This window comes from Sapajus apella, unplaced genomic scaffold, assembly GCF_009761245.1.
Source record: "Sapajus apella isolate SASKATOON/1434 unplaced genomic scaffold, GSC_monkey_1.0 scaffold3, whole genome shotgun sequence".
Lineage (NCBI taxonomy): Eukaryota > Metazoa > Chordata > Mammalia > Primates > Cebidae > Sapajus > Sapajus apella.
This window is the reverse complement of record NW_022436943.1, coordinates 14,799,487-14,826,623: the sequence shown is the minus strand read 5'-3', so window position 1 is coordinate 14,826,623 and position 27,137 is coordinate 14,799,487. Positions and strand designations below refer to the sequence as shown.

Genomic DNA, 27,137 nt, shown 5'->3' with positions numbered 1-27,137 from the left:
GGTGCCCATCAAGGGTGGCCTGGATAAAGAAAATGTGGTATGTATATGGCATAGAATACTACACAGACATAAAAAGAATGAAATTATGTCCTTTGTAGCAACATGGATACAGCTAGAGGCCATAATCCTAAGTGAATTAACACAGGAACAGAAAACCAAATATGGCATGTTCTTACTTACAAGTGGGAGCTAAACACTGAGTACATATGGACATAAAGATGGGGCTAATAGACACTATATACTGCCTGAGAAGAGAAGCAGGGAAGGGAGTGTGGATTGAAAAAAACACCAGTTGGGTATCATGGTCACTGGGTATCATGGTACAGGATCTGTACCCCAAACCTCAGCATCATGTACCAGTGTCGCAAACCTGCACATGTATCCCCTCTATCTAAAATAAAGGTTGAAATTCAAAACAAAAACAGAAAATAACTCAGTTTTGTTTATCTGTTTTTCTAGCCTCTATTTCATTTATTCCTGCCCCAATCATTATTATTTCCTTTTTTTTTTTTACTAACTTCGGGCCTGGTTTGTTCTTGTTCTTGTTGTTGAACTTTCTAGTTCCTTGAAGTACGTTAGGTTATTTGAGATCTTTTTTGATGTAGACATTTGTTGCTATAAAATTCTCTCTTAGTTTTCTCTAACAGTCCAAACATTAAAACAAACAAACAAACAAAAAACCCTGTTAGAACTGCTTTTGCTGTATTCCATAGATTTTGTTATATTGTTTCCATTTTCATTTGTTAAAATATTTTTCAATTTCCCTTTATATTTCTTCATTGACTCATTGTTTAGGAACATGTTTCTCGTTTTTAAATTTCCATCTATTTGTGAATATTCTGTAGTTTCTCTTGTTAATGATTGTGGTCAGAAAAGATACTTGTAATTATCTCAGTCTTTTATAATTTGTTATGATTTTTTTCACCTCATATATAATCCGTCCTGGAGAATGTTCCGTGTGTAGTTGAGAAGAATGTGTATTCTACTACTCTTGGATGGATGTTAAGTTCATTTGATCTAGAGTATAGTTTAAGTTTGAGGTTTTCTTATTGATTTTCTCTATGATCTGTCCATTGCTGAAAGTGAGCTGTTGAAATCCCCTACTGTTGTTGTATTACTATTTATCTCTCCCTTCAGATTTATTAATGTTTTCTCTATATATTTCGGTGCCACAATATTGGGTTCACACATATTTCCAATTGTTATATCTTCCGTTGCTGAATTGACCCTTTTATTATTATATAGTGACCTTCTTTGTATCATTTTATAGTTTTTGACTTAAAATCTATTTGATATATGTATAGCCACTCCTGCTTTCTTTTGGTTTCTATTTGCATGGAGTATCTTTGTCCATTCCTTCATTTTCAGTCTATGTCCTTAAAGGTGAAGCAAACTTCTTACAGGTAGCATAAAGTTGAGTCTTTTTAAAAAATCCATTTAACTACTTATTCTTTTTATTGGAGAACTTAATCCACTTACATTCAAGGTTATCATTGATAGGTAAGGACTTAATACTGTCATTTTGCTGTTTTCTAGTTGTTACCTAGATATTTTCTTCCTTTCTTTCTATCTTCTTTTGTGGTTAAATTATGTTGTCTAGTGGTATATTTTGATTCCTTGTTTTTTTATGTATCTGCTATAGGTTTTTGCTTTGTTGTTACCATGAGGCTTACAAAAGAAAAAAAATCTTACAATGGGGTATTTTAAGCTGATAACAACTTTGAATGCAAACAAACAAACAAAACAACCAAAAAAAAAGAAAATTAACAACAAAAAAGCCTCTACACTTTTATTCCAGTCAGCTCTCCACATTCTAAATATTTGATGTCACGAGTTTTATCTTTTTGTATTGTCTATTGCTTAACAAATTATTGTAGCTATTGTGATTTTTAATTGTTTTGTCTTTTAACTTTTACACAAATTCCAGAATACTTTAATTCTGCGATGATGCCGTGTAAATGGCTTAAATCTTTGTCAGTGTGTGTTACTCCTTAGCATCCTTGTTTTTTGAGCTTGAAGACGTTCCTTTACCATTTCTTGTAAAACAATTCTGGTAGTCATGAACTCCCTCATCTTCATTTTTCTGGAACAGGCTTTATCTCTTCTTCATTTCTGAAGGACAGCTTTGTTGGATTTGGTATTCTTACTTGGCAGGGTTACTTTCAGCACTTTGAGCACTGGGGCAAGCCAGAAGGTTGGGGCAGATATGCCCAGCACAGGAGTGGTGCACATCTGAAGCCAAAGTGCACTGAGATATCCCTGGTGTTGTGGGCTATCCAGAACCCTGGGCTGTTGACATCAGCCTGGCATTAGTGCAGCCCAGAGATTGAGTTCGCCATGAAAGCCTGAAGCCTGGGGCTATTTGATCCAGCTTGGCACCATGCTGGGTCTAGAGTTTCAGTCCATGGGTACCAGCCTGGAATATGGGGTTGTGGTGGTCTCATCAGTGTTGGGTTTTACTTTGGCTGTCCTAGCATTTGAGCCAAAGGGATGGTGTCTCTCTCTTTGCTGTGCTTCCTAGGGTTGAGGGAGGGATGACATGGGTAATATAAAACTACCCGTCTTATCCTCTTCAGTGTGACTTTCCTTGTTATTGTGCTGCAACCAGATAGTGTAATCCCTCACATGGCTTATTTAGCACTTGTGAAGGTATGTTATAGCATAGATACTTGTTCAAATTGATGTTTCTGCTGGGGAAAGTCACTGAAGAGTTCTACTCTGCCATCTTGCTCCATCCCATTCTAAATATATCATTGTTTCAATTTTGCCAGTAAAAACTGACTGTCCTCAATTACAAGTCCATAAGTTTCCTTTTACATCTTAATATTTTTGTGAAAGTGAGGATATATTTTCTTATGTTCCTTTTCCAACCTAAAATACAATTACTGAAGTAATATATAAATAGTAGAAAACTTGGGACAGGTTAATATAGTCTAGAGTAAAAGTTGCCCACTGTGCAACCACCCACAGAGAAACACTGTCAACAATTTTCAGTATTTCCCATTTCTTACATCTTTTTATGGCTGAGATCAAATGCTTATTTTACCTAATTATTATTACTATTTTTGAGATAGAGTCTCCCTCTGTCACCCAAGCTGGAGTGCAGTGGTGAGATCCTTGCTCAATGCAACCTTCACCACTCGGGCCCAAGCGATTCTCCTGCCTCAGCCACCCAAGTAGCTGGGATTACAGGCATGCATCACCACACCTGGATAACTTTTGTATTTTGGTAGAAATGGGATTTCGTCGTGTTGGCCAGGCTGGTTTTGAAGTCATGGCCCCAAGTGATCCACCTGCCTCAGTCTCTGAAAGTGCTGGGATTGTAGGTGTGAGCCACTGCACCCAAGCTGTTTTTCCAAATTGTCAACATGATTTATAATGTCTTTACAATTTTGGTCTGTCATGTTACCCAGAATTAACCATTCTTATTAGTAGTTATATATATGTTTTTATGTTTTTTTCCTATTTCATACAACAAATACGTGTTCGTTAATGTGTGCCCCATTGTTCTTTATTTTAGTAGCTTCCAGATTATAGTTATAAGAAAAAGTCAGATAAATGGGCAGTTACACACTTTTCACACAGTGAGGGGTGTTTGGTAGTACCCCTCAGCTGAGCCTTGAGGATTAGTGATATGAAAGCCATAAAAGGCATCAGGGAGTAGCTGGGAGCTGACCTAGGAACTCCAGGACTCAAGTCAAATGTCGCCAGTATATATAAAATGTAAGAATTTAAGGTTATATTACACCTCTACTTAAAACAACATTCAGACACCTACAAGATCCTGCCTACTCTGGCACTCCTTCCTCTCCCGCCTCTTCTATGCACTCCCTCTTAGATGACTCCAGTTGCACCGACCCTTCCAGCACTCTCACATGCCCTCTCCTCTCCACCTCATGGTTTCTACTGCCTGAAATGTTTTTCCTGCTGAACATTCCTGAAAAACATTTTCCTGAAATGTTTTTCGTGTTTCCTGCTGCCTGAAATGAAGTTCTGCATGTGTGTGTACACACACACACCACCACCACCACCACCACCACCACCACTGCAACACACATACACACACACACACACACACTGGCCACTTCTCTAAACCATCTGAGCTCAGTTTTTTTTCCTTCTTTTAGATGTTTTTGTAGGCAGAACAGTGGTCCCTCAAAGATGTTCATTTACATAGGAAAGGGGAACTAAGGTCAGAATTGCTAATCAGCTGATTTTAACATGGGGAGATTTTTCCTGGGATATCTGGCTGGGCCTGTTGTAATCAAAAAGTCCTTAAATGTGGAATAAGTAAGGAGAGAGTGAGAACCAGAGAGGTGGAAGGTTGAAAATGACCTTTCTGTCATTCTGTTGTAAGAAGGGGTCACGACCCAGGAAGTGTGATAGCCTCTAGAAGCTGGAAAAGCAAAGAAATGGATTCTTCCTTAGAGCATCTAGAAGGAGCACAGCCTTGTCAATATTTTTATTTTAGCTCAGTGAGGCCCATTTTGGACTTCTGATCTACAGAACTAGAAGATAATAAATTTGTGCTACTATTCAACCATAAAAAAAGAAGGAAATCCTGTCATTTTTTGACACCATGGATGAACCTGGAGGATATTATGCCAAGCAAATAAGCCAGGCACAGAAAGACACATACCACATCATCTCACTTATATATGGGGAATCTAAAATTGTCAAATTCATAGAATCCAAGAATGGGATGGTGGTTACTAGGAGCTTGGGGAAATGTTGGTCAAAGGGTACAAAATTTCCATTAGACAAGAATAAATTTGAGAGGTCTAATAGGCATCATGGTGACTATAGTTAATAACAATGTATTGCATTCTTGATAATTGTTAAGAGAATAGACTTTGAGTGTTCCCACCACAAAAAAAAAGAACAGTATGTGAGATAATGCATATTAACTGGCTTGATTTTGCCATTCTACAATGTATACATATTTCAAACAACATTTTGTAAACAATAAATATATATAATTTTTAATTGCCAATTTTATTTTAAAAATTTGTGTTGTCTTAAACAACTAAATTTGTGGTCATTTGTAACAGTTAGCAATGAAAAACTAAGGGAATACAGGAATACAGTTCATACAGATGCTTGTCCTGACTCTTCCCTTAGTCTAAAGTGACTAAAGTAGGTTCCTGCTTATTCTCCTTCTCAGCAACCTGGGTTTTTCCCTTACTATCCTTTATCACAATATGGAATTATCTATTCCTTTGTTTGTTTGCCCATGTTTTGCTATGTCTTCTGTGTTACCAATGCTGACCCAGCCAGTCCATTATAAGCTTTCAACAAATAGCTATTCGTTTTAAGTGAGAGGACATTCCTAGTCAGCAAGACAGTATATGTCAGAGCCAAGAGGCAGAGAAAGATGTGAGTACATTTGAGAAGCTATAAATCACATGACTGTTGTATGAAGAGAATATTGGAATGCAGGCAGATTTACAGGCCTAACCTAGGGTACACACAGGGACTATAAGAAATGGAGAGGTTCTGGTGATTTTACACTGTAGAAGTGACAGAACTTGGTGCTAAGTCTATGGGAATAGGAAAAATTATCAATGACTGCCATATTGCTTGCTTGGTCAACAGAGTAAATAGTGGTGATTTTCATTTAGAAGTTATCAAAAGGGAGAAAGAATTGAGAGGAAAGGTAAATTAAATTCTGGACATGGATGAGAAACCTGTGGAACATCCTAGAGTAGGTCTCTGGCAGCCTATGGGAATTACAGGTTTGGAACCCAAGATAAAGTTGAGGGCTTCCAGTTTGACTTGGATATGGTTGATTTATGAAGTTTATGTAAGGAACATTGTTTTTAGCAGAAAGAGGAATAAGAATGGAACTCTGTGAAACACTAGTAGTTCATTAGCAGAGGGCAGAAGAAAGGGAAAATAAGACAAGAAAAACCTGAGGATATGGTAGCACCAAGACCAGGGAAAGCTGTTTTAGGTAAGAGGGAGTAGCCAACCAGTGTCATGTGCTACAGAGGACACAATAGAACTTTATAGTGTCCACTGGTTTTAGTAACAGAAATCATGTTCCAGAAAACATTTTGGGCTTTTAGACAGTCTATACTAAGGAATTATTGGAGCAGAGCGTAATCATTATTTTTTTCTCTAACCAGTGTCATGTGATACTACATAATAACCATTTTTAAGTCCTTTATTTAATGTGTCAAATTACAAAAAGATGAAATTAGTTTTCAGTCCAATAGCAGCATATGATTTTGACCAACCATCTCACGGCATCAGAAGTAGTATGGCAGCTCTGAGTTTATGTCCTGACTTTATAATGTTTAGTGCCCTTGGGCAAGTTACTGAGACTTGGTTTCCTCATTTGCAAAAATGGGACAATAATATTACCTACCTGATGTGGTTATGATTAAATACGTTATCAAAATAAGTTTTTACTTTTAAAGCACTTAAACAGTATCTGGCACATAGTAAATGCTACATTGAAGTGTTTGTTGGATAAATGACAGATACATAGATAGATGGATACATACATAAAATAAAATGTTCAGTATTTAATTTTTTCATATTTTGCAATTTAAAAAGTAATGAATAATACTATTTTTTCAGTCAACTTTATAGAAATAATTTACATACATTAAAATGCTCCTGGACAGGTGCAGTGGCTCACACCTGTAATCTCAGCACTTTGGGAGGCTGAGTGGGCAAATCATTTGAGGTCAGGAGTTGTAGACCACCATGGCCAACATGGTGAAACCCCATCTCTACTAAAAATAAAAAAATCAGCTGCGCCTGGTGGTGGGTGCCTGTAATCCAGCTACTTGGGAGGCTTAGGCAGGAGAATTGCTTGGACCCAGAAGTTGGAGGTTGCAGTGAGCCCAGATCACGCCACTGCATTCCAGCCTGGGTGACAGAGAGACTCTGTCTCAGTCAATCAATCAATAAAATGCTTTTATTTTAAGTGAACAGTTAAGTGAGTTTTGATAGATACTTGTACCTGAATGACCATCACCTCAATCAGATGTAGAACATTCCCATCACCCCAAACAGTTCCCTTTTGCCAGTTCCAAGCAACCATTGCTCTGCTTTCTTTCCTGTGAATTAGAATACTCTTTTCTAGAGTTTCATGTCAATGGAATCATACCATATGTACTCTGTGCTTAGCTTCTTTCACTTGGCATCTTTTTGAGATTCATTCCTTCCTATCCCAGAGTGGTATTTTGTTTTAAGGATGTACCACACTTTGCATATGAATACATTTACTCTCCTAACTTTTTGGCTGTTATGAATACTGCTATGAATTCATCTATAAGTCTTTGTATAGACATATTTTTATTGTTTTAATGTGTACTCCTTTGATTATTATTCCTTTATTAACTCATTAAAAGTTTGAAAACTTTTCAAGCATGTTAACTTTTGTGTGTGTGTGTGTGAGCTCTAGCTTTTGTCCATGTTTTATTTTGTGGTTTTTAAGTTTTCTATGTTTTAATTATTGAGATAGTAAAATATTTTTATTTCTTCTATATATGTAGCATTTATAAGTTCCCAATGAAGAAGATTTTTGACATTTTGCTGCATATGCATGTGTGTTTGTGTGTATGTGTTGCCAGTAAGTTTGGGGGGTTTTAATCAGTTTTGAGAATGGGCTGTTGGGCAGTTATGAAGGCAGCTAACATGAAAGTTGGGGTAAACGCAAATCATAGTTCATATTCACGATAATTTCTTCAAGACTTTTTAGTTATTTTAAAATCCATGTACATTCTAGTAGGTTCTGTCTAGCACATTTTTCTTGAATATGACAAGTCTAGGTTCCTGACATTTGTTATCCTTTAGGCAATGAGATTTTGTGTATAACTGAGTTTTCTGATTAGCTTAGGTATATCTCTTTGGGGTTTTTTGGTCTGCGTTTTTTTGAGACAGTCTTGCTCTGTCTCCCAGGCTGCAGTGCAGTGGCACAGTCTCGGCTTACTACAACCTCCGCCTCCAAGGTTCAAGCGATTCTCCTGCCTCAGCATTCTGAGTCACTGGTGCACCACCACACTCAGTTAATTTTTGTATTTTTAGTAGAGATGGGGTTTTATTATGTTGGTCAGGCTGGTCTCAACCTCCTGACCTTGTGATCCACCTGCCTTGACCTCCCAAAGTGTTGAGATTACAGGCGTGAGCCACTGTGGCCAGCCCTCTTTTTTTATTTTTTAATTTTTAAAATGTTTTGTAGAGACGGGGTCTCTCTTTGTTGCCTAAGCTGGTCTTGAACTCCCAGGCTCAAGCCGTTCTCCCACCTCGGCCTCCAAAAGTGCTGAGACTACAGGCATGAGCTACCAAGCTCAGCCAAAGTTGTCTCTATTAATAACATTTCTGATTTTGAACATTTAGCCATTTTGGGTTGAAAATTTTTTTAAATGCATTATATACATCCTTGTCTTCTTATGCTGAAATTACTGTATGTGATTTCACCTTTTTGGTAACTCAAGATAGTCATGATGAACATTGCTCTTTGTATTCTTTGGAAGTGATAGCCTTGAAACTTTTGAAGTATGTTGGATACTGCCATGCCCAGTGGCCTCAACGCTGTATGTTTTGTTAAATTTTTGGTCCTTTTATAGCTTTCCTCTTGTGCTTTGATTGCTGCCCAGGTGCCTCATAATGTCTCAGTAATTCTTCTATGGACTTAAAATTAGGAGTAAATAAATTCCAACTGGGACTAACTGTTTGAAGTAGAAAAATATGGCTTTTATGTTTAGTTTTGCCTTCAGAAGCCTTTTTTCCCATCTCTTTGTGCTTGACGGTATTCTAAATTGTTAGTGAGTTATACCACCTAGATAAGGGATGTTGGGTTACATTTTGTGATATACCTTTTACGGACTGATGTTTCCTTATTACTTTACATGAGTAATTGGATCAAAAATAGTGGTAATAGATAATGCAAATTTGCTCTATCTTGTGCCAGGCATTTTTCTTTATTTTTAATTTTTTTATTTTTTGAGACAGAGTTTCACTCTGTTGCCCAGGCTGGAGTGCAGTGGCGCAATCTCGGCTCACTGCAACCTCCACCTCCCAGGTTAAAGCAATTCTCCTGCCTCAGCCTCCCAAGCAGCTGGTATTACAGGCACCCAGCACCATGCCCAACTAACTTTTATATTTTTAGTAGACACAGGGTTTTGCCATGTTGCCCAGGCTGGTCTGGAACTCCTGAATTCAGGTGATCCACCTGCCTCGGCCTTCCAAAGTGCTGCCATTACAGGCATGAGCTACATACTACACCCGGCCATGCCAAGCACTTTTCTGTTTCAAATATCATACTCATTTAATCCTCACAGCAACAATATCTTCATAGCTATTGTACAGATGAGGAATTTTAGGCTAAGTAGCTTGCCCAAGGCCACACAGCTAATAAGTGGACCTACCTCAGGGCCCATGTTCCTAAGCTTTACGCTGTGTTGCTGGCAGAGTGAGGTTAAATATGGAGGTGCAAATCTCAGTAGTAAAACAGGAGATGCACACTTAATCTTGCTCCTGTTTTAGGAAGTTAATACTTAAGAGAATTTTTTTTCTTTTATTTTCTTTTTTCAGACAGGGTCTCACTGTGTCACCCAGGCTAAAGTGCAGTGGTGCAGTCATAATTCACTGCAGCCTCAACTTCCTGGGTTCCAGTGATCCTCCAACTGTAGCCTCCGAAATAGCTGGGACTGCAGGCATGCACCAACATGCCTGGCTAATTTTTTAATTTTTTTTTTGTAGAGACGGGGTTGCTCTATGTTACCCAGGCTGCTCTCCAACTACTGGGCTCAAGCAATCCTCCTACTTCTGGCCTCCTGTGCTAGGATTACAGGCATGAGCCAGTGCATCAGCCAAGAGAATTTACGAAGTATACAATTGAAAATATAGGCAAGCAATCTCTAGATCTTAAAAATTTATAGATTTCTGAGGTTCAGCATTATTTTTCTAGTTAAATAGGTACTTTATCAAGTATCTTTTGTCATTTGAGCCATCTTAGGTGACTTGAGTAAGACCACAGAAATGAATTTCCTTTTTAAAAGCTTATGCAAAGTTTATTAAAAATTAGAAAAAAGGCTGGGTGTGGTGGCTCATGCCTGTAATCCCTGCACCTTGGGAGGCCGAGGTGGGTGGATCATGAGGTCAGGAGTTTGAGACCAACCTGGCCAATGTGGTGAAACCCCATCTCTACTAAAAATTCAAAAATAAGCTGGGTGTGGTGAGGCACACCTGTAGTCCCAGCTGCTGGGGAGGCTGAGGCAGAAGAATCGCTTGAACCCAGAAGGCGGAGGTTACAGTGAGCCAAGATTGCGCCACTACACTACAGCCTGAGTGACAGGGTAAGACTCCATCTCAAAAAAAAAAAAAAAAGAAAGAAAGAAAAAGTAAAGCTTATGCATTTCAAAAATATTGAGTACAGCAGCAGTTAGTATGGATTGACGAGACCCCTGAAGATTTTTTAAGGAGAGATTCCCTTGTCATAGGGTATTGACTGGGAATTGAAACACACTGCTTCCTGAGGGAGCACTTTGCGTGTTTAAAGTAAGTTATTTATTCTTTCATATTTAGTTTCCTTATTGATTTGCTAGCCCCTACAGACCCATTGAAAACACACAGTGGCCTCCTCCAGGAACTGTTTTCTGTCTGCTCCCACCTTAAGTAATCTCTCATTTTTCCAACTCTTATAATTTTTTGTTTACTTTAGGTACTATTTCATTTTTTAAACCTCATTCTATCAGGTGTTGGTCATAGTCCCAGAGCTTTAGACAAGTATGCAATTTTTTGTTACCATTTATTATTTTTGAATAAATAAATAAGTGTAAATTAAGATCTTCTTAGTTTTTTTTCAGGCCATTTTATATACTTTATATGAAACTTCCTGTAGACCATTGTTATTTGAATTGGTTATTCATTGTAGTTTTAGAACTTGGAAACTTTTGGCTGTGCACCAAATTTATTTAAAGTCATTTGAAATTATATAAGTCCATTTGAAAATGTTTTACCACAAATGTATTTTGTGAATATGCAGTTAATGCTAAATTTCACCTGGATCATTCATTAGCTCTGTGAATCTGTTTCCAACATAACAGGGAGAACACCAAAGCCGCCATGAGCATTAAATTAGATAATGTCTCCGTAAGATTCTATTCCATAATCATCCTGTTACTGCCTTATAAAAGGTTCCTCTTAATTGTGGATTGAAATCAAATATTCTGCATTAACATCTAAAGATATAAATTATTTTTAACAGTTTTTAAAATTAGCTAATAATTAGTCAAACCTCATCATGGAATAGATCAACATAAAGTACCATGTGGCTCAGTTGAAAGCAGTTCTTTCCATTTTTGCTTTTGTAAAATTCTCATTAAAATACTCTATAGGCAATTTTGGAACATCATTTGGGGTCCTTCCCATCTTATTTTCAAGTGGAACTGATTGGTTTTATATAGTACTTTAGTTGTACATTTTTTATTTTGGGATTCTGGCCCACTTCATTGTAGTGTTAGTTTCTGAATCACAGTAGCTAACATGTTGAGTGCACATGTATTGAATTTTGTGATTTTGGAAGACAGCAAATAAAGTACCTTCTTTGCAAATGGGGAACCTGAAGGACAGCATGTTTCCTATTATCATTTTGATATTAGCCTTTTTAATACAACATTGTGCTCCATCAGAAGAACAACCCTGAGCCAATTAGCCTCTGCTAATCCTGACTCAAATAAAGCTAACACATAATGTCTCTCCCTACCCATAGTTAATACTGAGTCATAGTGGACTCATTTGTTCAAATGAAGAGATGTGGCCCCATGATTATTAAAGCCATTTTTAGCACTTATGGACTACCTGTCTCAGCTTTCCTGGTTTATTTGTCTGGTGTACCTCTTAAAAGCTTTAATTTTGTTCCACTTATAGACATTGCTTTGGTCACCTTTGGTCATCATATTTTCAGAAAAGGATCTAATATTTGGAGGGGAGATCTAATTCTTTCAGAGGAATATTTTTGTTTTTTCTGTAAACTGAGTTGATGTGATACAATTAGATGCTTCCTTTATGGCTGTATAGGTAAAATCCTATGAGAGTAAATGTAACCTTTTAGAGTAAATGTGATTAAGACATGCGTGTACTTATTCAGCAGTTAGAGTGGCAAGCATGGGATGGGAATGGTGACTTGCTTGCTCCCCACCTACCCCTTGTCTGTACTCAGGCAGTTGTCCAGGGCTGGAGGAAAATGCAAAATAATGCCAATAGGTCTCACTTTAAATTCATGACCACCAACTACAAAGAGGCCAGTACTGCTGTCCAGCATTCCTTCCATGCTACCTATTGTCTTGCTTTTTTATATGAGTATTTCACATTTTCTCTTCTCCTCTCAACTGTTAATAGCTCCCTTCCTTTCTCTCCCATCCCAATGCTGATGAGAGAATAAAAAAATAAAAATCAACCAGAAGGAAATGTCTAACCTTTTTCCCTACTTGGTCTACTAATGTACCTATATCTGTACTCAGTTACTTTGCTGGACTTCAGCAATTAATATGCCCTGTTATTATCTAAGGCCAATGCCTCACTTATTGAATTCGGATCCCCTCCCTGCCAACCTATGGTCATCTCTTTATCAGTTGTCCCTTCTTTCTTCTGTATTGTTAATCATTCCTCTTTCTTCTTTACCAGATCATTCCTATCAGCATACTCACATGTTGAAATAGCTCCCATCTTTAAAAGGAAAAAGGCGGGGGGGGCGGGAAACAGTTCTTCCTGGAGACCCCCCAGTTCCCTACAAATATTGCCCCATTTCTCTGTACCTCTTTGCAGCAGAAGTCTTCAAGAGTTGTCTACTCTAGCTTTCCATTTTTTCTTGAAATTTCTCCATTAAGCCTTTCATCCCATCTCTCTGCCAAAACAGCTGTGATCAAGGTCATCCATGATCTTTCCAAAGACAAATCACTGATCGGTTCTGACTTGCTCTAACAGCAGTACTTGACATAGTCACACTTTCTTACACTCTCTTCCCTTGGATTCCAAGACCCCACACTTTCTGCTTTTCCTCTGACTTCAGTGGCAGGTTGCTTCTCATTTCCTAGACTTTAAACTTCCCCAGAGTCGGTTCTTTAGCCCCCTTCCCTTCTATGCTCACCTCCTATGTCAAACTAGTGGATTCCATCTTGTGGTATAAAATGTCTGTTCACTAAAGACTACTGAATTTATATCTCTAGCTTGGATCTCTCCCCTAACCCACACACTCTCATGTCCAGTGGTCTCCTTGATTTCTCCCTGTGGTTGTCAGCCCAAGGTCAGTTTATTTCCAGTGCCCCAAACTGGTTCCTTCTACAATGTTCCTTAACTGTAATTGCTCTTAGCAAAAACTGAAGTCATTTCTGATTCCTCTCTAGGGACCTGCTCCTTGCCTGCCATACCTTCAAAATATAACCAGAATCTTACCATTTTTCACCATATTCATAGCTACCCACTCCATCCAAGCCACTACCATCTCCTGCATGGATTATTCCATCGTCTTCTCGTTGGCCTCCTTTCCTGTCTTTATCTCCTTTTTCCATTTCCCATCTCATTATTCTGGCCACACTGGCCTACCTGCTTCTCCTTGAAGGAGTTAAGCACCCTTCACACTTCAGAGCTTTTGTGCTTGCTGCTTCCTCTACCCAGAATGTTCTGCCACCAAACATTCATAGGGGCCTCTTGCTCCATTCAAATGTTAAATGTCACCTTGTCGGAGAGCTCTTTGCCTGAAAATCCTATTGATATAGCACCTTCCTCTTGCCTGCATTCTCTCCAAACATAATTATTTGTATATTATTAAATTCCCTCCTTTCTTTGAGGGCAGGGACTTTGTTCTGTCATGACTATATCTTTAAGACCCGGAACCAAGCCTGGAACATTCTGGTGTTAAATGAATGGAGGAAAGTAGTGGTGATGATTGTATGGTAGAGATTCATGATATGATTCTGTTAGGTATTAAAGCCCCAAATTATTTAATAAAGCTTTTACAGAATTCACACACAACTTTTTCAAACACTGTGTAAAACAAGTTAGGTCTGTATACACACAGACTTTAACCAATCTTAAGCACAATCTTACCCACAATCCATTTTAACCTGTATTTAATGATGAGGCTGACTAGCCAACATTTAAGTAATCACTATGCAGTAGACATTGTGCTAAGATTATCCAGTTTAATTCCCACAATACTTCTTTCATACCATTTTATGAAAAAGGAAATGAGGTTTAGTGAGCTTACAATGAGGCCAGCTGGAGATAGGAAGTGTTGGCCCTGGGATTGGATCTCAGTGTGTCTAGCTTCAGAACTTCTTAAGAATGATGGGACGGGCTGGGCACGGTGGCTCACGCCTGTAATCACAGCATTTTTGGGAGTTCGAGGCGGGTGGATCAGCTGGAGTCAGGAGTTCGAGACCAGCCTGGCCAACATGATGAAACTCTTGTCTCTTCTAAAAATACAAAAATTAGCCAGGCATGGTGGTGTGCACCTGTAGTCCCAGCTACTTGGGAGGCTGAGGCAGAAGAATCACTTGAACCTGGATGGCAGAGGTTGCAGTGAGCCAAAATCACACCACTGCACTCCAGCCTGGGCAAGAGAGGGAGACACTGACCAAAAAAAAAGGGGGGGACTTCTAACATAAAAGCCTCCAGGACTTTTACATATGATCTGTACATGTTGGTCATTTACATATTTACATACTTAAATAGTAAAGTATTTGAGAAATAATGTTTAGTTTTAGAAACCAAGGGTTAAATGTTGTGATTGTTAAGCAGTAATAAACATAAATGATCAATGAGATAACTTTTTAAAACTTTGAGCTAAAAAGTTAAATCTCATGGCAGTTTGTCTAGTGACCTAGGCTAGCTTTTGTGGTCTGGTTCATACAAACATGTTCTAATATCAAAACCAGTGTGCTGTTGCTATGGCTGTGAATGCTTTTGTGTGTGAGTACATAGATACCAATAACACAGAGCCATGGCTTGGAGTTGTCTGAGTTACTTCTCTAGAGAGAGGAAAGTAAGAAATGAAACCTCAGCAGTTAACTTTGCAGGTGTCTTGCTCTTCATAAAAACAGCCTTGAAATCAAGAGTAAACATTCTACTGAAAGTAGATAAAACAAGAAGAGAATTGCTAAGTACAAGGGAAGAAGGTATCAGTGAAACAAACCATGGCTAATCCTGTTAATTTGCTGGTTCTCTAGAAGAGACAGTGCCAACTTAGAGTTGGAGAACAAAGAGCCCCACTCTCCAATTTTTCCTTCTTCTGCCACCCTGCTTACTCTCCTGGTCCACAGAGTCATGAATCCCCTTCCTGAGGAAGGCCTGAATGATGGGACAGTAGTAACCCAGGGGTTTTGGTGGCATACACACAAAAATGGTCTGAGAGAACTGACATTTCAGTTAAGATCCCAAATGCCTGTACAGTGAGTATAACTGTCAGTGGCACCTGCTCCTGGACGAAGGCAGGTCCAGATTGCAAATATTGTGCTGTGCTGCGCTTTTGTAGAAACTAGGTTTTTACACAATCAAGTAGTGATGCTCTCTGGGAGAGCTGTTAACCAATTATGCTAAGCTAAATCCTATTTAGGTAATTTAGATAATATGCTGAAAATTGTCAGTAGAGACATAAATATTCATAACTACCATGAATCTTAAAAGATAGCTCCACATTCAAAATAGGCTATTGTCTTGTACACTCTGAAAACTTCTCTTTGTTCTTTTGGGAACAAACATCAAAAATGTGAATTGGAACTAATCAGAGGAATTGTACAGTGTTCTTTAATTCATTCATAACATGAGAGCATATATTGTTTTTGTTGATTTCATCTAATGTGAATACAACAACAAAGTTTTTGTGTAGTAGTTGCTAGTACAATCTTGAGCTATTGATTCTGATTTCTTGATTTTATGCTTTGTGTTAGGATGGCATGATTCATTCCTCTGTTATCATTATGAGTTTTAAAAATGCAGATATTTATCTCATGGTATTATGAGTATGCATATAGTTCAGAATATCCCAAGTGTCTTCCTTATGAAAATAAATTGCTGAAATGTAATTCTTTAAAATTTTAAAAAATAAGTAAGGCTGTCTTTAGATGGGACTGTTTATGAACAGAGAAGTAAGATAGGAGGTGACATGGACAGACAATCAGTAGCTCCTCCTCGGAATTAGTCCAGAAGGTGACACAAAGTATTCTTACTGTGTTCTTTTATTTTTGCAGGCTTTGTGTCATGACCTTAATTTCTTTTTCTATTCCAACATCTGCTAGCTTTTAAATGGAATAATTTCTTTGGTATTCGCAGTGTTTGGGAGATCCTTTGAACATGCTCAGCTATTGTCCCCAAGCAACCGACTGGGTCAAATTTAGGATTGGACTTGCTGTGGACTTAATAATCAACCCTTTTTGGCTCTAAAATATGACTTGTCCTTCATTTCACTGTTCTCTTTGTCTTTCCTAAACAGGCTGCTGATACTTTGGCTGTGAGGCAAAAAAGGAGAATTTATGATATTACCAATGTCTTGGAGGGAATTGACTTAATTGAAAAAAAGTCAAAAAACAGTATCCAGTGGAAGTAAGTTACAAAGCACTCTCTTCTAAAACCTTTATTCTTCTCCATGTCTATAAAATTTGACCTTTCCAGCGTTTCTCTCTCCCAAATCCTCTGTTTCACTAGGCCCCTCGGTTTTCCCTGAGCACACCTCGCTGGGCCTCTTTGTCACTCCTATAGTGGGGTGTTCCCTTGCTGTCTTGCATGTTGATTTTCTTTTTTTTTTCCCCCCATTTATTTTATTGCATTTTAGGTTTTGGGGTACATGTGAAGAACATGCAAAATTGTTGCATAGGTACACATGTGGCAGTGTGATTTGCTGCCTTCCTCCCCATCACCTACATCTGGCATTTCTCCCCTTGCTATCTCTCCCCAACTCCCCACCTCCCACCGTCCCTCCCCTATTTCCCCCCAACTGACCCCAGTGTGTAGTGCTCCCCTCCCTGTGTCCATGTGTTCTCATTGTTCAGCACCCGCCTATGAGTGAGAACATGCGGTGTTTGATCTTCTGCTCTTCTGTCAGTTTGCTGAGAATGATGGTTTCCAGGTTCATCCATGTCCCTACAAAGGACCCAAACTTATCGTTTTTGTTGGCTGCATAATATTCCATGGTGTATATGTGCCACATTTTCCCTATCCAGTCTATCGTCGATGGGCATTTGGGTTGGTTCCAGGTCTTTGCTATTGTAAACAGTGCTGCAATGAACATTCGTGTGCACGTGTCCTTATAGTAGAACGATTTGTAATCCTTTGGATATATACCCAGTAATGCATTGACAACAAAAGCCAAAATAGACAAATGGGACCTAATCAAACTCCACAGCTTCTGCACAGCAAAAGAAACAGTCATTAGAGTGAATCGGCAACCAACAGAATGGGAAAAAATTTTTGCAGTTTACCCATCTGACAAAGGGCTGATATCCAGATTTACAAAGAACTAAAACAGATTTACAAGAAAAAAAACTAACAAGCCCATTCAAAAGTGGGCAAAGGATATGAACAGACACTTTACAAAAGAAGACATAGATGAGGCCAACAAACATATGAAAAAATGCTCATCATCACTGATCATCAGAGAAATGCAAATCAAAACAACATTGAGATACCATCTCACGCCAGTTAGAATGGTGATCATTAAAAAATCTGGAGACAACAGATGCTGGAGAGGATGTGGAGAAATAGGAACACTTTTGCATGTTGATTTTCACTGTTAAAGTTCAAATCTTACTTTCTCCCTCCAACTATTACTCATTTGGCACACATTGCATACTGTCTTGTATTAATCTCTCCCTAACTCTTTACTCCTCCTTGAGAGCAAGGACTACTTTCATAGGAATTTGTACTTTGTAAGTAGCAATTGATTGAAATGCATGTTGTCATTAATTGTGGCCTGGTTATACGTTTGAATATAACCAACAATTTCTGTTCTTCTAATGTGCCCCCTTTGACTATAATTTTTTGTTTTTTAGCCAAAATTCTACCAAAATACTTAAAAAGCTGTAATTTATTCTACCAGCACCCTAGTCACATCCTGAGACTGCTTAGTGTGACTATGGAGCACTCTCTTGGCACCCAGTCACCAACCAGTCTGGTCTTCTAGATGACAAAAAAAAAACCCACTCTAGAGAAGATTGAGAATTTTTGTAATTTGGTTGTTCCTATCAATAAATTTTCTAAGCAAGAGGTATGGTGTTTAAAATTTTTAAGGATTTTAGTGCTTGATGTTAAGTGTGAAGACTTTTGTCTTGAATATATTACTGTTTTATTACAGTAAAAAGTGATATTAACGTAGATCTCATACTGAGGATATTAATTCTCATGTTTTTAAGAGGTGTAGGCGCTGGCTGTAATACTAAGGAAGTCATAGATAGATTAAGATACCTTAAAACTGAAATTGAAGATCTAGAACTGAAGGAAAGAGAACTTGATCAGCAGAAGTTGTGGCTACAGCAAAGCATCAAAAATGTAATGGACGACTCCATTAATAATAGATATCCTTTAAAATAAGTTATGAATATACATAAAGCTTTGGAATATGTATGTGTATGTTATTTCAGTCTGAAGGTCACTTTAACTGTTTTTAGACAATTAAGTTTTATAAGTGAATAAAACATTTTAATTTTATAATATTCTTATATACTAATATTTTTTAAATGTTACCTTAAGTTATATAGTACACATCCATTAGCATTATTCCTGTGTTGCACTGAGGGGGAAAAAGAGATTAGTCAACTCTCGGTCTACCTATTCATAGAATGCAGTATGCTAGCCAGTGTGCTTAGGGGATCTGTGAATATTAGAAGCCACTATTAAGTGCATAAGCATTTTTAAATAATTTTGTTCAATGTTCAGAAGTATAAAATTCAGGCTGGGTGCGGTGGCTCACGCCTGTAATCCTAGCACTTTGGGAGGCTGAGGTGGGTGGATCACCTGAGGTCCGGAGTTTAAGACCAGCCTGGCCATCATGGGGAAACCCCATCTTTAAAAAAAAAAAAAAAGTATAAAATTCAGCAGCTCTCAAAGTTTTGAAAAATTTTCATTTAAAGATGAGATATCATGTGCCCACAATAAATCCTTGATACTTTCTGCCTAATATGAACCCCAAAATAGTTCTACTGGAGAACAGGGGTCTAAGTTATATGTGCCCATCATATTATATTGGGGGAAAAACATTGAGATATCCATGTGTTTCTTACAAACTACTGTCTTCTCTTAGATATCTGTGATTCTCTTTGTTTATGAACTTGCCTGTACTCTTAAAGAAACTAACCACATTTTACCTTGTAGCACCTCGTGAAATTTTGACTAATGTATACAATATAATTTACTTTTCATGTTTTCATGTATTTGGTGAAGAACTTCATGATCTCATTTGTTATTTCCTTCCTATGGATCAGAGCCCCTCAACTGTTTGAAAACAATGAGAGTTTTTAAGCCGTGTCCTGTGGAGCCCTGAAATTCAAAAGCCATTGACCTATTTTATCTTGGAAGCCATTGACCTATTTTATCTTGGACTTTGCTGCCCTGCTTTACAAGATGCTGGCCACTCCCAATGCCCCAAATTATGTGTGTGGGGGGGGTGTGGGGTGTGTGTGTGTGTGTGTGACTAGCCACTTCTTAGAAACAGCAAGAGCTCAGCTACACTCATGCCTTTGATATATAAATGAACCGGTCCAGGTCCAGACCTCCTCTCTCCCACCCATACACCCCAGGTGGCAATATTCCTCTGCCTTAATTATCCCAGGGCCAGGTACCAGACAACTAGGGACTACCTGCATAACTTAGAGCCCACCAAAATTATCCAAACTAGGCCAGGCGCAGTGGCTCATGCCTGTAATCCCAGCACTTTGGGAAGCCAAGGTAGGTGGACCCAGGAGTTCAAGACCAAACTCCTGAAGTCAGGAGTTCGAGACCTGCCTGGCCAACATGGTGAAACCCCATCCCTACTAAAAGTACGGACATTAGCCAGGCATGGCAACGCATGTCTGTAATCCCAACTACTAGGGAAGCTAAGAAAGGAGAATTGCTTGAACCTAGGAGGCAGAGGCTGCAAGGAGCCAAGATCACACTACTGCACTCCAGCTTGGGCAACAGAGCAAACTCCATCTCAAAACAAAACAAACCGAAATTATCCAAATATTAATTGGATATCCAAATTATCCAAGCTAATCGTAAAGTGTTCACCCCACCCTGCATTTCTTCCTCCCACCCCCACCGCCCATGGAGTCTTGTTCTGTCACCCGGGCTGGAGTGCAGTGGTGCCATCTCTACACACTGCAGCTTTCGCCCCCCAACCCTCCCCCCAACCCCGCCAACCCCCCGGTTTAAGCAATTCTCCTGCCTCAGCCTCTGGATTATCTATGATTACATGCGCTCGCAGCTAATTTTTGTATTTTAGTAAAGATGGGTTTCACCAATTCTAGACTAGACTTTCCAGACTAGACTTCTTTTTTTATATGTCCATGTGCGGCAATCCCTTTGTGCATATGGTCAGGCTGGTCTTGAACTCCCGACCTCAAGGGATCCACCCACCTTGGCCTTCCAAAGTGCTGGGATTACAGAAGTGAGCCACCACACCCGGCCACCCTGCATTTCTTTCCCCAAGGAAACACCAATAAAAGCTCTGAGCTTCTGCTTTCCCCTCGCTGCTGTCTTCTGTCTCCTGACAACCTAGGTTTCTTAACCACATGGCCCTGAGTAGCCTACCTTGTCTCCTGTCACTAGGACCTATAAGTATAATAAACTTTGTTTTTCTGAGCTTCTCCTCTTGTGGCCAGACTGGACTGACCATTTCATACAAGAACAAAAAACAATGATCCCAGAAGATTCTTGATGTGGAAGCTGATCTGTTTGCCGATGGCCTTCCTTTCCCCATCCATTCCCTTCCCCCAGTAGCACTTGCCTCCATGAAGAATGTGCATGCTTTCCATCTCTCTCCTTAGGGTCCTGAAATGTTACAAAAATCAGGATGGCTTCTTCTAAGACCAAAGGATGGGAACTGTTTTGATTGTCTTTGCCTTTCTAAACTAGACTTTTTTTTTTTTTTAATGTTGTTTTACTCTTGTTGCCCAGGCTGGAGTGCAATGTTACAATCTCGGCTTACCACCACCTCTGCCTCTGGGTTCAAGCAATTCCCCTGCCTCAGCCTCCTGGTAGTGGGATTACAGGAATGTGCCACCAAGCCCAGCTAATTTTGTATATTTAGTAGAGACAAGGTGTCACCATGTTGGCCAGGCTGGTTTCAAACTCCTGACCTCAGGTGATCTGCCAACTTCGGCCTCCCAAAGTGCTGGGATTACAGGCATGAGCCACCATACCTGGCCTAGACTTCTTTTTTAATCTGTCCATGTGTGGCAGTCCCTCTGCTCATATGGTGATTTAGTTATTTTGACTTTCGGATGTATTATCTTTAATTTAAATGCCTAGGGCTTGATATAAATGTTGTTCCTTAACTCCTATGACAGCACATTTTCCTATGTAACTCATGAAGACATCTGTAATTGCTTTAATGGTAAGTACCATTAGACTTTTCCTTGCATTCTTCCTCTCAGCCTATTTAGTGTAGAGTGATTCAGAATTCCCTGTGTCCTCATCCTGTCGTTATTTTCAGAAGTTGTGGACATTGTTCTCACTCCACTGTGCCATGTTTTGATAGGCTGCTTTTGTTTCTGTTTTCATGAGAATAACTGCTTTTTACAGCGTTCAGTTCATTAGCTCCACTGGTAGGCATCAACTGTGTGGGGGAGGGGAAGGGAGCAGGATTAAGCAACTTTGTGTCACACAGTCACAGAGTTGGTGACCAGACTTGAACTAGAACATGGTTCTCATCAGCACTGTTTATGAAATTATATGCAGCAAGTATGCTGATCACAAATGAAACCCAGAGAAACCATGAGGAAAGAATGAGGTGAATCCATCTTATAATCAGGAAACCTATTCCTATTCAATTCTCCTTAAAATAACAGTATCATGTTAATAACTATAGTTATTAATGTAACTAAAATGGGGGGACGTGTGTCCCAAAATGATAGCACAAGTAAAATGAAATTGTGCATATTTAAATGCATGTGTATTATCCACCTGTTAAAAAAATTTCTGCCAAATACCTCATCAAGTAGAATCTGACTTTCTGTGTAAGCCTATGTTGGAAATATGTATGGTCCTATTGCTCGATTTTGCCACTGTATTTCCTGAGTTGTTTAAGGAAGTTTGGGAAGAATTCTGTTCATCAGCAACTCAACAGAGATCTGTTGTAGAATTTGGCTTCAAAAATAATACATTCATTTAAGCTCAAGATTTCACTGTCTCATACCTAATCTCTAGTATCCTCAGACATTTAAATAGTTCTAGTAAACAGTGTTATTTCATTGAGGCTAAAGGGTTTTAAGAATCTGAATTTACAGGAGTCTTAGTGAAAGCAAAATCAGCTTGAGCTGAATTTGTTAATGAGAATCATACAGCTAACCCTGGGTATTTTACCCAGTTCTAAGAGCTACGAATACATGTATTATCTCATTTAATCCTCAAAATCAATCCATGCAGTAGGCTGTGTGTCTCTCATTTTATAGAATGCAAAATCAAAGCTCAAGGTCACCTAGTTTGGGATTTAACCAAACCAAACATCCTGATTCCAGAGCCCACACTCTTGCCACCATATTCCATGATCAACAGTATTTTATGTAACTTTATATATATATTTTTTTAACCAGGTGATACACTTTTGGCCATTCAGGCACCTTCTGGTACACAACTGGAGGTACCCATTCCAGAAATGGTATGTAGAGTAACTTTTACGTAAGTGGGGAAAAAATGAATCTACAGTCTCAAGAAGCACAAATATATTTTCTTTAGCTGAAATTGAGTTAATTGTTGTGTAATCACTTTTACTCCTTTCAAGTTTTATATTTGAAAGTATTGATACCTGAATTTGTATGTCTTTAATACCTTGGTAAAATTATAGAACTAACTGAATCATAAATGATTTTTAAAGATTACTGGGCATATCCTTAGTCATTTGTTGATATTGTTTAGCTCAAAAAGTCAGATTTTAAAAAGTAATCGGAATGCTTTAACAAGTGATTTTTGTTTCATACAAAAACAAAAACTATTATGTAAAATTATCTTCAGACTATGTGAATAAGGTGTGTATGAAACAAATGAATACTGTGTTTAGACTTGGGCCCTAACCCCAAGATAATCTATCTTCAAGTAATCAAATAATTTATTAATATTTTGATTAAATATTTTAGTTTGAATATTTTAAGTTAGAAACAACTAATGATATGGCCAATAATCTATAAAAGTCAGTTAAAGTGACCACATCTACAACTGGTATAAAAATCGCCACTGAGGAAAACGTTAAATGTAAATGTCAACAGTCAATTCCTTAAAATTAGGTCTTTTACAAAACACTGTCTGGCTTATTAAGTCAAAGACATTTATCAACTCTAATCTATAAATGAGTCTCATGATTTTAGTTTTCAGATTCAGATTTTTAAAAACAAACTAATTTGAAAGTTATCTACTTCCTTCTCCCACCCCCCTTATTAAAAAAGTTTACATTTAGACATTTGTATTACTGGAGTCAAGCCTCAGGATACAGATTACTTTTTTCAGCTGGACGAGTGTTATATTTATTTCTCTGTAGGAGAAATTAGCTGTCTTTATGCTTGCAGATGGGGAAAAAAAAGAGTTTGATTTGTGAAGCATGTTGAAATGACCACATCTGTAGTGGCCAACACCAGCGGATAGAGTTCCTGTATATGGAAAATGCCTGGAGCAGTGCTGGGCCCTGACATATATAGTTATACATGGTAACAATGGATGGCTGCCAGAATTCTACAACAGACAGTTTTTGATGATCAGTATCTATGAAAAGCTTATTTTTTAGAAACTAGTGGTTTAGGGACATCAAAATTACATTCTATTCTAGTCCTCTACTTTTATGTTTTGACTTAATGACTTTATCGTTTTGTGTGAATTTAATAAGTCCATAATAGCTTTGCCTTTCTTATTTTACTGTCTCAAGTTAGCTGGAAATGTTAGTAATTATACATTTGTTTACATCCAATAACTTCAAAGGGTCAGAATGGACAAAAGAAATACCAGATCAATCTAAAGAGTCATTCAGGACCTATCCATGTGCTGCTTATAAATAAAGAATCGAGTTCATCTAAGCCCGTGGTCTTTCCTGTTCCCCCACCTGATGACCTCACACAGCCTTCCTCGCAGTCCCTGACTCCAGTGACTCCACAGAAATCCAGCACAGCAACTCAAAACCTGCCTGAGCAACATGTCTCTGAAAGAAGCCAGACTGTGCAGCAGACATCAGCTACAGATATATCTTCAGGTGGGTTCAGAGCCTTTCTGTTGTAAATTGCAAAGAGAGAAACATAAATACAGACTGGATATCTCTTATTCTGCCACCAGAAATGTCCCAAGCACTTTGGACATTTTGGAATATTTGCATATACATAATAACATATCTTGGGGATAGGACCCAAGTCTAAACACAATATTCATTTGTTTCATACACACCTTATTCACATAGCCTGAAGATAATTTTATACAATAGTTTTAATTTTTGTATGAAATAAAGTGTTGACTGTGGCTTGACTGCAGCCTATCACAAGGTCAGGTGCAGAATTTTCCATTTGTGGCATATATAGGGATGTAAGCTTTTATCTGACGATTACTTGATAAGGCTCTTTCATCGCTTGGTAAGTCTAGGATAAATTAGTGAAACATGTTCCAACTACCTTTAAGAAAAATCAAACGAGTATAGATCACAGTGACTTACACCTCCTGCTTCTCCATATTCTGTTATACTTTCTATTTGGGAAGCTCAGTTTTATAGAAGTGATAAATGGTCCCAACTCCAATTACACTGGAAATCTTGCTTTCCTCAATTGTTTCATCTATGAAACTATAAAAAAGCTAAAGCCCTTCACACTGGATATCAGGAGTAGAGAGCACAACTCTTAATTCAGCAATACCTTACTGATTCCAAATAAAGGGAGCATGGTAGGTAATCTCTGACTACTGAATGAATGAATTGTGCCAATATAAATATCATATTCATATTGCAGATAATTTAGAACTATATTGTGTATAATCCAAATTGTTTATTTTACCTCCGGGATGTGTCTCATTGCTAAAATGGGAGTTCACAAGTTAAAAGGGACACTAATGAGATCTAACTGGACATGGAGTTTTTTAGCTTCTTTTTGCCCACATCTACTCCTTTCCTTCCCCTATAAATATGTCTATACTATAGGCCATTGGGATGCACAATAGAAAACTTAGTCCTAGCTGGGTGCGGTGGCTCACACCTGTAATCCCAGCACTTAGGGAAGCCAAGGCAGGTGGAATACCTGAGGTCAGGGGTTTGAGACCAGCCTGGCCAACATATAGTGAAGTCCCGTCTCTACTAAAAAATTAGCTGGGTATGGTGGTGCATGCCCGTGGTCCCAGCTACTTGGGAAACTGAGGCAGAATTACTTTACCCAGGAGGTGGAGGTTGCAGTGAGCTGAGATAGCGTCACTGTACTCCAGCCTGGGTGACAAAGTAAGACTCTGGTCTCTCAAAAAAAAAAAAAGAAAATTTAGTCCTTAAAAGCTTATAATCTAATTAGAATGTAAAGCAGGCATGCTTTACATCATTCAGCTTAGTCACAATTAATACATTGGCTTCAACAAGTATTTTTAAAAAGTGAGCATTAAGGTTATATGGTTTCATATTTGGAAATCCTAACTAAGGTAAGTAATTTGGGGCTACAGTAGAGCGGGCCTTGAATTTCAAGGTAGTTAAGACATTTATCCAATAAACCAGTGAAGATCTGTGACCAAGGAAACAGCGCAATTAGCTATAATGGTGTGTACAGTAGTAATATAATTAGGAAAGATGCTTATTGCCCTGGGAAACAGAAATCAAAGGCAATGGATATTGTAGATGTTTGTAGTTATGTATTTGAGAGAACATTAGAGCTAAAACAAGGGCCAAGTGTGGTGGGGCTAATACCTGTAATCCCAGCACTTTGGGAAGCTGAAGAAGGTAGACGGTTAGACCCCAGGAATTTGAGACTAACCTGGGCAACACACCTATCATTAAAAAATTAAAAATTAGCTAGGCATTGTGACATGTGCCTGTGGTCCCAGCTACTAGGGAGGCCAAGGTGGGAGGACTGACCTGGGAGGTCAAGGCTGCATTAAGCCACAAAAGCATTACCGCACTCCAGCCTGACTCACAGAGCGAGATCTTGTCTCAATAAAAGAGGCTAAAACAGTGATTACAGTGGGACTGGGAAGAGAAATAATGAACAGATTAGACAAACACTGTTAGGCAAAATAACATTGATATGTAAGATCTAGAGATAAAGTTAACTGGAGGAATGGAAAGTGACACTGTCTTAAGGTTGAGTAACTGGGAGAATTATGAAACTACTGACTGTAAAACTGAGTCAGTTTTGGTAGAACGATGATGAGTCTTTTTTTTTTTTTGATAAGTTCTCACTTTGTCTGCTAGGCTGGAGTGCAATGGTGCGATCTCGGCTTGCTGCAGCCTCAACCTCCTGGACTCAAGTGATCCACCCACCTCAGTCCCCCAAGTAGCTGAGACTATAGGCATGTGCCACCACATCCATTGTTTTGTATTTTTTTGTAAAGATAGGTTTTGCCATATTGCCCAGGCTGGTCTGGAACTCCTGAGTTCAAGCGATCGGTCCGCCTCACTCAGCCTCCCTCCCAAAATGCTAGATTACAAGCATGAGCCACCACACCTGGCGGATAATGAGTTTTTTGGTCTTCGTCTTCAGTTTGGAAGTTTACAAGTAATGCCAGGCACAGAATAGGTGCTCATGAACACAATCTATCCACAAAGAACTCGTAAATATGCATCTCACTCAAGCTGCTGCAGTGACTACTTGTATTTAAATATAAATATCTTTTACTGTTAACAGAAATGTAACACAACCTTATCATATTACTGTTTCCAGCAGGATCTATTACTGGAGATATCATTGATGAGTTAATGTCTTCTGATGGTAAGTAGGTTAAAATTTTACTAACTCATTCATCAGTAATGCTTTTGTGGAATTTATAAACAT

At 38.6% G+C, this 27,137-nt stretch overlaps 1 protein-coding gene across 2 annotated transcripts in view; it reads left to right on the top strand.

The window, feature by feature from the left end:
- The window catches only part of E2F5 (E2F transcription factor 5), a 45,210-nt gene that overhangs the window by 16,163 nt on the left and 1,910 nt on the right, over positions 1-27,137 (top strand). The window contains exons 2-7 of one of the 2 annotated variants that reach the window (XM_032250113.1): positions 16,448-16,557; positions 18,363-18,524; positions 21,501-21,544; positions 22,743-22,807; positions 24,115-24,382; positions 27,027-27,074. In XM_032250113.1, the coding sequence (XP_032106004.1) occupies positions 16,448-16,557; positions 18,363-18,524; positions 21,501-21,544; positions 22,743-22,807; positions 24,115-24,382; positions 27,027-27,074 (697 nt within the window). The remainder of the gene's footprint in view (positions 1-16,447; positions 16,558-18,362; positions 18,525-21,500; positions 21,545-22,742; positions 22,808-24,114; positions 24,383-27,026; positions 27,075-27,137) is intronic. The other variant, XM_032250119.1, reaches the window with a different exon arrangement.